The sequence below is a fragment of the Myotis myotis genome, unplaced genomic scaffold, assembly GCF_014108235.1.
Source record: "Myotis myotis isolate mMyoMyo1 unplaced genomic scaffold, mMyoMyo1.p scaffold_m19_p_2, whole genome shotgun sequence".
Lineage (NCBI taxonomy): Eukaryota > Metazoa > Chordata > Mammalia > Chiroptera > Vespertilionidae > Myotis > Myotis myotis.
The window spans coordinates 166,407,522-166,421,674 of record NW_023416324.1 but is presented as its reverse complement, the minus strand read 5'-3'; the positions used below and the strand labels follow the sequence as shown (position 1 = coordinate 166,421,674).

The 14,153-nt window shown below is 44.6% G+C and overlaps 1 protein-coding gene across 3 annotated transcripts in view; it reads right to left on the bottom strand.

Annotated features, from left to right (window-relative positions):
- ATP13A4 (ATPase 13A4) overlaps nucleotides 1-14,153 on the bottom strand; it is a 254,996-nt gene that overhangs the window by 119,969 nt on the left and 120,874 nt on the right. The window contains exon 30 of one of the 3 annotated variants that reach the window (XM_036348289.1): nucleotides 6,374-7,530. The exons of the other annotated variants lie outside the window; for them this stretch is intronic. Coding sequence (XP_036204182.1) covers nucleotides 7,318-7,530 — 213 coding nt within the window. The 3' untranslated portion in view covers nucleotides 6,374-7,317. Of the gene's footprint in view, nucleotides 1-6,373; nucleotides 7,531-14,153 lie in introns of those variants that run through there. 3 annotated transcript variants of the gene reach the window in all.

Below are 14,153 nucleotides of genomic sequence, written 5' to 3'. Positions count from 1 at the left end.
GTTGCACCTGTTCCCTAAAATCTTGGTTTTTAAACAAGTTTTCTTGCCTCAATAGTCTTTTCTCTTGGGTTGAGTATCTTCCTAACAGAGTCTTTGCACTCATGTGCAAATAAGCCTTTAAGTCCCTCTACATATTGAAATAGTCTTTGTAGCATACACCCAACCCTTTTAATTCTACAGCCCACCTCCACATGCCCACTGTATAAATAGACAGTCAAACTCATTAAGCACAACTTTGGAATCACTATACTTCGTACTTTTGGTTGTTTTTATTCATAGTCCTATTGTTTTAGTTCAGCTTCTTTGTACTGAATGGAAAAGAGATTTTCACAGACAAAGGAGGATAAATAAATCAATAGTGATTATATATATTTTTTTATTCAATCATACCACAGCTGCTTGCTGAGCCCCAACCATAGCCCTGTGCTAGGTGCAGAGTGGGAAGATGAAATGAACCAGATTTGGTCTCTACCCTCAGAGAATGTGCTTTCTAGTTAACATGAGGTTGCATGGGAGTTGGAGGAAGTTGAAATACCACAAGGTAAAAAGAGCCACACACCACACAAAGGAAGGATATGTAGAGTGTGATGCGTATGCAATTAAAGGGATCTCCCTTCTGGCTTGACAGATCAGTGGCATTCTAATTGGATCTTGAGAATTTGGGTGGGATTTTGATATGTGGAGATAGAAGTATGAAGTTTTGATGCCCCCAAAGAGAAAACAGGGTGAGCAAAGATATTAGTGAGAAAACTGCTATATGATGAGAATAAATAGGTTACTGAATGCTGGGAATAATAATAAGTTGCATTACTGAGTACAAGGAAAATGTGTAAGATCAGCCCAGATGTGGTCAGTGCAAAGGGCCTTGAAGTATTTAGTAAGCAATCTGTATTTTATTTGGTAGATAATCTTAATTATGAAGGGTTTCTGACCATAGATGTGACATGATCAGAGTTGGGCAATAGAATTCAATAGAGACCTTGAGAAGCAAAGATAGAGAGACGAGTTAAGAGGCTCTTAAAATTATGTAGGTGGTGGCCGAGGGTCCTGGAGAAGAGGAGGGTCTGCATGAGAGACAATACCAAGAGAGAGTGCAAGGTCTTAAGAACTGATGGAGGTGGGACAGGAGGGATTCTTCATTGCATAACCCTGTTTGTGGTTACAAAAGTAAAAGTCCTCACCTACAAAGCCTTCTTGATATCACACAGAATCACCATTTTTGTCTTGCAACATAATGTGGATGGCGCCCCCCTTGAGTTGTGCAGTGCGTAATACATGCAACATGCATGAGACCTTTCAGCAGCATTCACAACTTCTACAGAGTTTCCATAGTCAGTCTTTGTGCAGTCTTAATCACAGGCCAGTGCTTTGTCAGATTTTTCATGGACTCAAAACACTCAGGAGAGAGAGTTGGGATGAGACAGCAAGAAAATAGAACTGGGAGAGTCTGGATGACATTCTGAGTGTTCTTCAATCAACCATGGACATTGCTCCACAACATCCTGCATTCTTTTCCCCAGTGGATTAGCTCATTTGATTAGCAGTACCTAGCCAGGTGTGAAGAACATAAAGGACTTTGATTTGGAAATCAGTGGACTTGAATTGTAGACTCGGGTCTCCCATTTCCTAAATGTGTGGTTGAACAAGTACTAATCTTCCCACCTCAGCCACCTGCAGGGTTGCCCAAGGACTATGTAGAAAACAAACCAGCTAGTGGGGCAAGGACACCATTAGATAAAATAATTAGGATAATTAGGGAAGGCTTCTTTGAAGAAGGGACACATGAGCGAAATCTGAAGAAGAAGGAATCAGCCAAGAGTGTGGGAGGTTGGTGGTGCAGGGGGAGCATTCAAGGCAGAAAGGATGGCAAATGCAGTCTCCTTGAGGAAGAAATAAGCTTGGTATGGGAGAAGGCCAACACTCTTTCAACAAGTGCGGGAGAGGTGTGTTTTGTTGTTGTTATTTAAAGAAAGTCATTTTATGGATAAAGTTTAGAGGGTTATTTTAACAAGTCTAATGGAAACCAAAATGTGGACCCAAATGTTCTGTGGCAGCAATTTTCAAGATTTTTTTATGTATAAAGAAGGGAGCATGGTTCAAACCAGGAGAGACTCTATCTAACCCTAGAAAGCTGTACAAAGCAGGAGCCGAGCAAAGTTCAAGCAGACATATAGGTTTCTCTGGCTTTACGATTTCACTCTCTCTGCAGTGGGAGTCAACCTCTTCTGCAATTGATGGTCAGGTTCAATTGCAAAAGAGGTTGACTCCCACTGCAGAGAGAATGTATATGAAAACTAGGAACTCCCTCTGAAGAAAATTATACTCATGATGGTAATCCATTGGATAGTTGCCTCTCTTTCCGCCTTGGTTTTCAGTGCTACAAACATTTCATTCAGGGGAAACACCATGGTAGAGACACATGCAGGCAGAGGTCTTGTGTCTGAATCTAGCTCCCACTCCTGCACTCGCTCGCTGTGTGCCCTTAGACAAGTCTCTGAGCCTCTTGAAGGGTCTGGTACCTCATCCAAATAAGAAGGATAGCAATCCTTGCCCTGTATTTCTCCTACGATCATTATGAGGTTTAAATGAGAGAACGAGCATAAGAATATTTTGTATGTGCTTAATGCCCTGTGTACAAAGCAGGGAATAATAGCATCTGAAGTATTAGGAAATGACTGGAACTTTGTAAAGATGTTGCTTTGATTCAACGTTAGTGGAATAGACCACATCATGTTATTAACCAGAGTGAAAGACTCCACTAAGAGAGAAAGAGATTGATTTTAAAACAACAGAATTACAGAGTTTACTTGACTTTTTAAAATACAGAATAATTTATTTCATCATAAACTAAATACTGAAAAAATAATCACTTTTTCCAGTCATTACATCTGCAAGTGGGTACATGCACAGTGTGAGAGCACATAGGGACACAGATGGAACAAGCATATTTCCATTCTCAGATCATTCCATATTTAGTGAGAAGAGTCCAGGGTCAGGGTTCTTTTCTGTGGATAAGGGCTATTTACCTTGGAGTGGACATACAGGGGACCCTCTCAAATGATTTGGATCAGGTGACTGTCTGTTTCTCCTCCAAGTCCTGGTCAGAACAACATATTAGGCATTGATAACTCTGCTTTGGGGTTGGGGTGCTCTCCCAGGTTCTTTTCCTCAAAATTTTCAAACACCTATTTCTAAGAAAGTTCACATATTGGAAGAATTCCACAGATGTCAATTTGGCAGTCAGGGCCCCTCACTGTGCACCTCTTTTTCAGGCTCTTATCCCTATGAGAAGCCATCTTCCAAGATCCAGAGCAGTCATGTCTACTTGTCCACACCATGGGACCTCACAGGGCTGGGAGCCCACCCTCCCCAGCCCATGTCCCCATATAAGTCAGCCTGATATTCTGTGTGGGCAGCAGTAATAAATGATTGACATCACAGTGTAAGACTGTCTGGACATATCCAGTCTGGAAGGGATCTTGCAGGTACTTGAGTTTCATCTGATACTTGACTTCTTTCCCTAATTGGTCTTTGAATATCCACTTGCACCTCCAGTGTCACAGAGCACACACCTCATGAGGTCACCAACGTCCACTCCCATCAGTGTTGTAAAGGCCGTAGTTTTCTTATCAGCCCAGACTCATTCCCATGGTGCTCTTTACACATTGGCTGTGCCCTGGGCATAGGTTGGAGCCTTCTTTCCCACGGTAATCCTTCAAGTATTTAAGTACAATTCTCACTCGCCCAGCCTACCCATTTTTTCCAGAATAAGCACTTTCTGCTCCTTAATTTATTGCCTCCAAGATATAATTAGTCTCAAGTGTAGTCTTCAGAATGCGTCCCTTTTGGCAATGATTTTGGGATTGTTTGGCTGGTCAGAGATTGGAGTTCCCCATCCCTGTTCCCTGCCAGCCGTGTGCGAATTGCTGAGGATGGATTCATTAGGATCAAGGCAAAGGCAACCTAGTCTCAGAAAGACAGACACTCGGTTGTGGTTACATTTTGCTTTTAACACACTTCTAGCCCAAGTCTGGCAAGATGCCTGGAATTTATTTGAAGAGAAGGCCCTGCTATTAGCACAGGGTTGCCTCCTTCCACCTGGCACATGAGAAACTCATTCTTTGTTTGACTGAGAGGTGACACCAGGCACCCGCCCTGCTGGAGCTTAGTCATGAGAAGGCATTTGGAAGCAACAGAAGATTTGCTCAGAAGATTGGGTCTGAGGCTCGGATCTGCTCTCCTCAGCCTGGGTCGGTTTTCTCATCTGTAACGTAGGGATGAGTCCTTCCTTGTCTGGGTCCAGGAGAATTGTGCAATTCACATGAACCAGTGGAGGTGACAGCACTTGGCAAGGGACTCTGTAAGTATGAGATGTACACACTGTTCTTTATTTTATTTTTATTGAGGTTATTGGGGTTACATTGGTTAATACAATTATATAGGTTTCAGCTATACAATTCTGTAATACATCATCTGCATATTGCACTGTGTGTTCACCACCCCAAGTCAAGTATCTTCCCATTGCTATTTATCCCCTATTTACCCTCTTCTACCTCTCCCACCCCACTTTCCCTCTGGTAATTACCACACTGTTGTCTGTGTCTACAAGGTTTTTTCCATTTGGTTAATCCTCTCACTGTTTGGACCAACCCCTCAAACCCCCTCCCCTCTGACAGCTGTCAGTCTGTTCTCTGTATCTATGAGTCTGTTTCTACTTTATTAGTTTACTAGAGGCCCAGTGCATGACATTTGTGTCCTGGGGGCAGCAGCATCTCTCAGCTTGGCCTGCACCCTCTTGCAGTCCTGAAGCCTTTGGGGGATGTCCACCTGCCGGCTTAGGTGAACCTGGCTCCTGGCTGAGCTGGCACTCCCGCTGTGGGAGCACACTGACCACCAGGGGGTAGCTCCTGCATTGAGCATCTTCCCCCTGGTGGTCAGTGCATGTCATAGCAACTGGTCATTCCACCGTTCAGTTGATTTGCATATTAGCCTTTTATTATATAGGATTATTATATAAGATTTTCTTCATTAGAGTTCACATATAAATAAAATCATATGATACTTGTCTTTCTCTGTCTGGCTTATTTCACTTAACATAGTATTCTCCAGGTCTATTCATGCTGTCACAAAAGGTACGATTTCCTGCTTTTTTATGGCTGAATAGTATTCCATTGTATAAATGTAGCATAACTTTTTTATCCATTCATTTACTGATGGGCACTTGGGCTACTTCCAAATCTTGTCTATTGTAAGTAATGCTGCAATAAACATAGGGGTGCACATATGCTTTCAAATTAGTGTTTCAGTTTCTTCAGATATATTCCTGTACGTGAAATCACTGGGTCATAAGGCAGTTCCATATTTTATTTTGTGAGTTAACTCCATACTGCTTTCCACAGTGGCTGCACCAATCTGCATTCCCACCAACAGTGTTTGAGGGTTCCCTTTTCTCCCCAACCTCCCCAACACTTGGGTTTTTATTTTTTATTTTTTGATGTGCACGCTGCTTTTGCTTGTCACTAGGTTGTATACCATCTCCAGTTTGCTCTGCCCACAGCAGCCCCACTTTTAAAAAATAGGAAAAATGATCCATTTCAGAGTTGTCATATCACTGCTGAGGCTGACTTTGTAAATGGAAACATTTCTTCTATACCAAGGAAGACAGTGATAGTGATTCTGCAATCTATTCTAATGATTCCTCACACCCCAATTTAAAACCAGAAGCAACAAGGTGTCTTCACGGCTGGGAAAACACCAGGCTCCCAGAATTATCTATCGCCACAGAGCCACCAACCATGCCCAGGAGTTCAGCCAGGGAAAGCAATGACTTCAGGTGCTGATGAGAGAAGCAAAGCCAACCACTTGTTCTGGGCCAGGGCACTCCACCCTGCCCACCTCATTCTCTTAGGACTTGATGTCCATAATAAAAACGTTGCTTTTGCTCTAAAATAGTATTTGTGGATTTTCTCCTAGAATTCAGTATTGTCTGCTGAGCTAACAGAAACCTGGGTGTTTTCTGTGATGAATAAATCCAGTATAACCAAGCTGTAAATGTGATGAAATAGGGGAGATTTTTGTTTTCTGAAAACTGAAGCCTGAAACCTAAGAATTATGTAGGCTGTGTAGAGACTTACATCGATGGTAACATGTTGTAGCACAAGACTAACTTCTATAAAAAATAACAGAGCAGAGGAGTAAACATTCCTGAAGTTGGGCGTGTGCGAGGAGGGTTATTAAAACTCAAAAGTTCATAGGGCCAGGAAATTTAGAGATTAGTGCATAGTGCAAGGACTCTCTGATGTGTGCAATGTTCCCTTCTTTTCCAGGAAGACAGGCTGGACCAAGTACACAATTTGTGGGACCCAGCGCAAAATGAAAATGTAACAACCTTTATTCAAATAATTGTAAGATGACAACGGCAGGGCATTAAACCACATGTCAAAGCAGGGGCCCTGTGGGACAGCACAGGTGATATGCCCATGAAGCCAACCCTGAATACAGGAGACTGTATTCCCCAGTTCCTCTGCTACCTTCGGTTAATGAGATGTGAGTGGTGGAAGGGATATGTGCCACTCTTGGGGTCAGGCAGTGAAGAACCCTTGTTTGATCTCCATCCTCTTCCTCCCCTCTCGCGTCTTTGTGTTGGGTGGACGGAGCCATCCGGTTGGAGCAGTCACCTCTCTTCTGAAGAGTCATCTGAACCAAGAAAAAGAACTTCTTGTGCGTTAAGTCACTGAGATATGGGAGTTGTTTGTTACTGCAGCATCAGCTTAGGCAATCCTTACTAAGACATGGAGAAGGCCAGAAGTAGAAAGAAACGTCTCAAATCTGAAAAGTACTGCAAAGGGAAGGAAACTAGATCGTGAAGACTGTGTGATGGTTTCCACGCATTCATTTCTCCATCAATGAAAGAAGAACTCAAAACTGATCTTTAACATGCTATGATTCTATGACTATACATAGTGCTACTTTCCCGCAACTCATTTAAAAAAATATATTATCTAAGATGAAAGAGTGCATCTTCTCCTTTAGCTTTCCAGGCTCTTGGCCCATCGCCATCCTTGGACCAGTCTCGATTCACTGAATACGTCCAATACTTTCAGAGGCCAAGAAAAAGGCACTCTCCTGGGGCAGAGTTCTGCTCGGCAGAAAGTATTTTATCAAACAGACTTTAGTTTGTCACCACGATTGAATAGGTGCTTGAGTCCAAAAATTCCTGCTGATATTGTAAGAGTCTCATTGCTTAAAAAATATCGCTGAAGCTGGTCCCTTTTGTCATTGTTTCTATGTTTTCTCAACTTGAGTATCCCATTGCCTTCAGAGTTGTTCCTCGTTGCTCTCAAATACCGGGTTGCTGTAAGACACTTCCTTGCCACACTCCGGCAGGTCAGAGGGAGACATTTGGTTCAGTGGGGGCCAAGTAGGGTCATTTGCCAAGGCCCGGTGCCATATCCGATACTGGCTTTTTGATTGATAGCCAAAGTACCTTTTGATTATCATCCATAGGGCTCGGTTTTCAATAATGGCCTCCTGCAAAATAAAAGAGTTGTTCTTTACAACCAGAGGTAAAGTGTTTCCAGGTTATGGCCCCCATGGACTCTAGGAAGACACTCTTGCGTTGGCTGCCAAGGCCCAGCTTGACAAAGAACTTCAGGCCTAGACAAACAAATCCAAGGTGGTTTCACATGATAGGTTCTCAAACCTTTCCACTTATAGAACTCTTCTGGGAGAAGAGTGAAGTACATGCTTTCAAGAATCTGGAAACATAGCTTGAAGTAATCTGCCTCAAGGATGAAATTTCTTCTGAATCTCATATAGAAATTAAATTTAAAACCATAGGGTCAGGAAATATAGAGATTAATGGACAGTACCAGTTTTCTTTGATATGTACTACAGTCCCCCTAACATTTAAAATCATTCAAATGTCACAGTCCATTTCACACCACATCCATATTTGATTTAATATAAAGTGGCATTTAAAATTACTCACCACCAGCTGAAATGGACCCTTTAGAAAGATGTGCCACATGCATGGTGTGGCTTTGGTATACCCTGACACATCACTGCATAGTTAAGAACAGAGGTCAGTGAAATTGAAACATGGGCCACAGCCTTGAAATTGAACAGATCTGGGTTTAATTCCAACTCTGACACCTACTATGGACAATTACCCTATCAGAGACTCAGTAATTAGAAATAATAAATACTTCCACGGGTGTGTCATAAGGATCATATAACTCCCCTCACAATGCAGGGCATGGCACGGGTCCTACCTCCCTTTTCTACTCTCTGAACTATTCATTTAACAGGCTGTGCACTGTGGCTCTGTTCACATATACCTCTAACCTTCACCTACAAATAATTACAATGTATTTTTAAGATTACTGGCTACCTCTCTGTAGAAACATTTTGGACTGCCATTTTAATTCGTGAGTTAGACTTAGCCTGGAATAGAGTCCAAGATATAAGTTACAATACAGAGTGCACAGGAGGGTATTATCATTTTTATCATGTTTTGTCATGAAACTGAGGGTCCTTATGACTTTGATTAAATTTAGCTTTTGAAACCAACCTCTAGAAATAGTATCTCTTTCTGTGGGTCTATACCCCTCAAAGACCTATCCTTTCCCTGGATAATAGCAACCCCCAAGGCAGCAGAAGACAGTTGCCTGGACCTGACTAATGATCACAAGACCCAGGCCTCTAAAGGTAATATCATGACCTAAGTTATGTTTCAGTTCCTGAGCCCAAGATGGAACCATCTCCTGGCTGCTTTCCTATGAGACCAAGCAGAGGGACACTGGGAAAGACCTCAGAGCTGTCCTCAAGGCCTGAAGAAATAATTTATTACCCTTACCTCACCTCCGACCAATCAGCTTCCAGCAGGACTGTGAACCCCTAACGCACCGTGTCTTGTGATTTTTGCCCTGTATGATCTGTAACCTACACATAACAAGGGAGTTCAGACTTTTGAGCATTCGTTTCCTGTTCTCCTGGGTGGTGTCGTTCATTAATAAAGTAGACAATCTTTCTCCACTGCAATTCTCAGGGTCTAGTGTTTGGCTCTGCTAGCGCCCGTGAACGAACTCCTCTGCTCCCTAACAGTCACAAAGGCTGACCATCTTAGAAGTTATGAAAGAAACAAAGCAAAAAAATATGAGGAGCCAAGCTGTCCCACAGAATTAGAACTGGTTTTGGTGTCTATCAAAGATATCTTTGCTGAACTGAAAGAGTTAATTCTGTAGTATTCTATAAGGAACTTTGCCAGGGATAGTAGCTTTCCTGAATTCCACCCATTGCCCATGGAAATAACAGAGAACAACTAATCTGAACCTTCCTTTAAAAACCGATCATTCGCCTAAGTGAAATAAGCCAGTCAGTGAAAGAAAAATACCACATGATCTCACTCATTTATGGATAATAAGGACCATTATAAACTGATGAACAAAAATAGATACAGAGGCAGAGCAGCCTTGAACAGACTGTCAAACTACAGCCAGAAGGCTGGGGAGGGTTGGGGGGCGAGAGGGGGGTTAAGAGATCAGCCGAAGGACTTGTATGCATGCATATAAGCATAACCAATGGACATAAGACACTGGGGGGTAGGGGAGCCAGGGGATTGTCAGGGGCGGGCGGGGGGGGGGGGAGACATATGTAATACTCTTTGTAATTCTTTAAGCAATAAAAAAAGAAACACTAAAAAATAATAATTCATTAATGCTTTTAGATAAACAAAATTTTTTTATGTAGATCTGATATATACTCTTATTTCCACAATAAAGAAAAGCTATGTGCAAAAAAAAAGAAAAGAAAACAAAACAAAACCTGATCATTCGCTAGCAGGCTAAGATCCACACAGCATTTCATCAACCTTGCAAACCTCAGGGCTCACCTAGCCAGACCTGTTATTCTACTTTCCTACAGCAAGGCTTTTGTCCTTCTTAATTTAACAAAAAAGCAGTAGTTCTCCTTGGAGCTGGGATAAGGCAGGATCATGGGTATCCAATTAGTGGTTTTAAAATCTAACTTACCTCTGGAAATCTTAGCAGCCTTAAAACAAAACAACGAAACAAATCAACACACACACAGAAAGACTTTAGCGCTCTATGCCGCACCTCGAGCTTTTTCACAGATCTAGATGTATGATGAAATATCACTTTGCTATTCTGGAAAAGAAAACTGAAGGCCTGAGAGATAATCTGTCCTGTCACTCTACATTGTAAATTAAATTCAGAACTGGAAACAAAAGAAATGCCTTGATAAGATGCCATTCCTAAAACAAACAAACAAACCTTAAAAAAATTTTATCATGAGTTCTCAAATAATTCACACATATATATACATACAAACACATCCTATCTAATAAAAGAGAAACATGGTAATTGGCGTGCGACCGCTACCCTTCCCATTGGCTAATAAGGGAGATATGCAAATTAACTGGCAGGCAAGATGGCGGCCGGCAGCCAGGCAGCTTGAGACTAACATGAGGCTTGCTTGCTTCAGTGACGGAGGACTCCAACGTTCCCCGCCTGCCGCTGCAGGCCTCTGAGCTGGCAGTTTGAAACATAGTTACAAAAATAGAAGCTAAACAAAACCCCAGAAACCAGCTTTCAGCGAGCCAGGATCTCAGACCTGGAGTTGATACAGTTGCGATTTTAGAACCGAAACAAACCAGATACCCGCTTTCAGGAGCAGAAACCTAAGAGCTGGAGCCTCAGAGCTAAAGCTGGCTCAGAATTAAAAAAAGAAAAAAAGGAGCAGTTGGGAGCTTCAGTCCCAGCCTGAAAACAGCCCTCAGCCCCTCACCCAGACTGGCCAGGCACCCCAGTGGGGACCCCCACCCTGATCCAGGACACCCTTCAGGGCAAACCAGCCAGCCCCCACCCATGCACCAGGCCTCTATTCTATATAGTAAAAGGGTAATATGCCTCCCAGCACTGGGATTGGGGGAGCTGCGAGGTCTCCCGGCACCGGGATCAGCATGACAGGGGGCAGTGCCCAAACCCCCTGATCGCCCTGTGGCTCTGTGTGTGACAGGGGGCACAGCCACAACCTCCCTATTGGCCCTGCTCTGTTCCTGACAGGGGAAGGCGCCCCAACCCTCTGATCGGCCCTGATCTGTGCCTGATAGGGGGGAGCTCCCCAACCCCCTGATCGCCCTGCAGCTCTGTGTGTGACAGGGGGCGGCGCCTCAACACCCCCCCCCCACCCCACAGGCCCTGCTCTGTGTGTGATGGGGTAGAGCCATAACCTCCCCATCGGCCCTGCCCTGAGTGTGAGAGTGGCGGCGCCCCGACCCCCTGATCGGCCATGCTCTGTGTGTGATAGAGGGCGGCGCCCCAACCCCCTGATCCGCCCTGCTCTGTGCGTGACAGGGGGCAGCGCCCCAACCCCCTGATCAGCCCTGCTCTGTGCGTGACAGGGGGTGGCACCGCAACCTCCCCATCGACCCTGCCTTGAGTGTGACAGGGGGCAGTGCCCCAACCCCCCAATTGGCCCTACCCTGAGCGTGAGTGAGGGTGGCATTGCAAACTCCCAATCTGCCCTGCTCTGTGCATGACAGGGGCCGGCGCCCCAATTCCCCAATCGGCCCTGCTCTGAGCCCGACCAAGGGCTGCACCTAGGGATTAGGCCTGCCCTCTGCCACCCGGGAGCAGGCTTAAGCCAGCAGGTCGTTATCGCCCGAGGGGTCTCAGACTGCTAGAGGGCACAGGCTGGGCTGAGGGGCCCCCCTCCCCCTCGAGTGCACAAATTTTTGTGCACTGGGCCTCTAGTCTATAATAATAAAAGCATAATATGCAAATCGACCTAATGGCTGAACAGCAGAACGACCATCTGAACGACATGTTATGACACCTACTGGCGCCAGGCAAGCCAAGGCCGGTGCAATGCCATTGGTCAGGGGCCCGGCCATCGGCCCATGATTGCCCTGCAGAGGGAGGCCCAGGCTACTGGCTGGCAGGGCAAGCGATCAATTGGGGGGATCCATGATTGCGCCAAAGAGGGAGGCAAGCTGCGGCTGCGGCAGGTGGGCGGGGTCTCCCTCTGTGGGGGTGATCCATCGTGGAGCCCCAGCTGGATGGGCAGGGCCTACCTCTATGGGGTGATTGATTGTGGGGCTCCCAGACTGTGAGAGGGCACAGGCCAGGCTGAGGAACCCCTCCCCCCCCTCCAGTGCACGAATTTCATGCACCCGGCCTCTAGTAAATAATAAAAAAGGAGAGGGATTAAAGCTATAAATATTAGCTCCTCTGTCTCTCAGCTGAAGGTTAGATCATACAAATTGGCAAAATAAGGGTAAGGTCTTGTTCAAATCTGTTTTCTTGTGGGGATACTCTAAGATTAAAGTTAGGGTTAAACCTCTCAGCAGACCAGACAATACTCAGGACTCTGCAAAAGGAAGCCAGCCATCTCCCATGCTCAATACCTCTCTGGATCATCTCTGCCATAGCCTGGCAAGCTAGTATGGAGTTAGCACAGCCCATCCTAGGAATCCTTATTATCTTGTGTGAGACATACCTAGAGCTATCGGAGGAAGACATCTTGCTGCATCCCTAATAGTCTGGGGCCTTTACCTACTCTGCTAGGCTCACCTCATGAGGCAGAAATTCTCCATTATAACTGACTTCATCAAAAAATAAAACAGAAGTCCTGAGAGATCATCTGTCCTATCACTCTACAACAGGCATATCAAACGTGCTGCCTGTGGGCCACATGCCTGGTTTATTTGGCCCATGTTAACCTTTGAATTTGACATGCTTGCTCTACAAAGACTCAAATGGCTTGGGTTTATTCCCGAGTATGTACTGACAGCAGAAGATGGGTAACTTCATGGAGGAGATTCAGAGTGGGACCTGGAACCCTGCAATGCTATTTCTCAGTGTAGGAGCTGCTGTGAACACACTGGACACCACAAGTGTCTCAATTTCTCACTCAACATGGGAAGCAGCGGAGAAGCTTTATCTTCCATGAGTATTAAATCGCCCTCTCCATCAGCTGGCATAGTGCCCTAGGATATGGCACATGGTCAACAAATGCTTGTGGAAAGAGTGAATGAATACACGAATACCTGAATGGTTGGTAGATACAAAGTAAGAAATGATAAGTACCACAGAGATAATAGAATAATTGTAGCTTATATCTACCAAGATTACTTACTACATGTGTTTCATTGTTCACATTTCATGCTCACAGTTACCCTTGAGGTAAGGTGCCATTATTATACTATTTTACAAGTGAGGAAACAGAGATACAGAGAAGTGGAGTAGCAAGTACTGCCGTAGTCGGGGAGCAAGAAAGGGTGAAGCCAGGATTCAAACACAGGTAAACTACCCCCGGCTTATGCTCCTAACTGCAACTATGCTGACTGTGGAATGGCTTCCTGCAAGGGGACTGCAGCAGGCTGTGTTGCTCTGTTACCTCTACAACTCATTCCTCCCAACTCTTCCTTGCTTGCCTAAAAGGAAAAATGAACAAACACATAGTCTAAGCCAATCTGTCTAACGTTGTGGTACAAATCCACTTTCCCAGAATCCTTTTCTACTGAGGATGCCAATGAGACACAGTTATAACCAATGAGCATAAGCAAAAGCCTGCAGGTGGGCTGTCGGATTTTGTTTTGTTCACTGGTAACAGATTCATACTTGAAGGAAAAAACTTGCTAGTGCCTCCCTTCCTTTTTTCCCTGCACTGAAAACAGATGCAATGCCCAATTGTGCAGAAGATATCTGGGCGCCATAAGCAACAAGCACAAATGTAAAAGACCAAGATCTAAGGCTAGTGGGACAGAAAGGTAAAAGAATGTGGATCCTGCCCTGACCAGTTTGGCTCAGTGGATAGAGTGTCGGCCTGCGGACTCAAGGGTCCCGGGTTCGATTCCAGTCGAGGGCATGTGCCTTGGTTGCGGGCACATCCCCGGTGGGGGGTGTGCAAGAGGCAGCTGGTCGATGTTTCTCTCTCATCGAAGTTTCTAACTCTCTATCCCTTTCCCTTCCTCTCTGTAAAAAATCAATAAAATATATTTTTTTAAAAAAAGAATGTGGATCCCCCATGACACCCAGTCACTAAACCAGCCCTGAAGCCACTTACCTCCAATCTTCTTAAATGAATCAATACATATCTTTATTGTTTAAACCACTGTTAGTTGGCCTTTG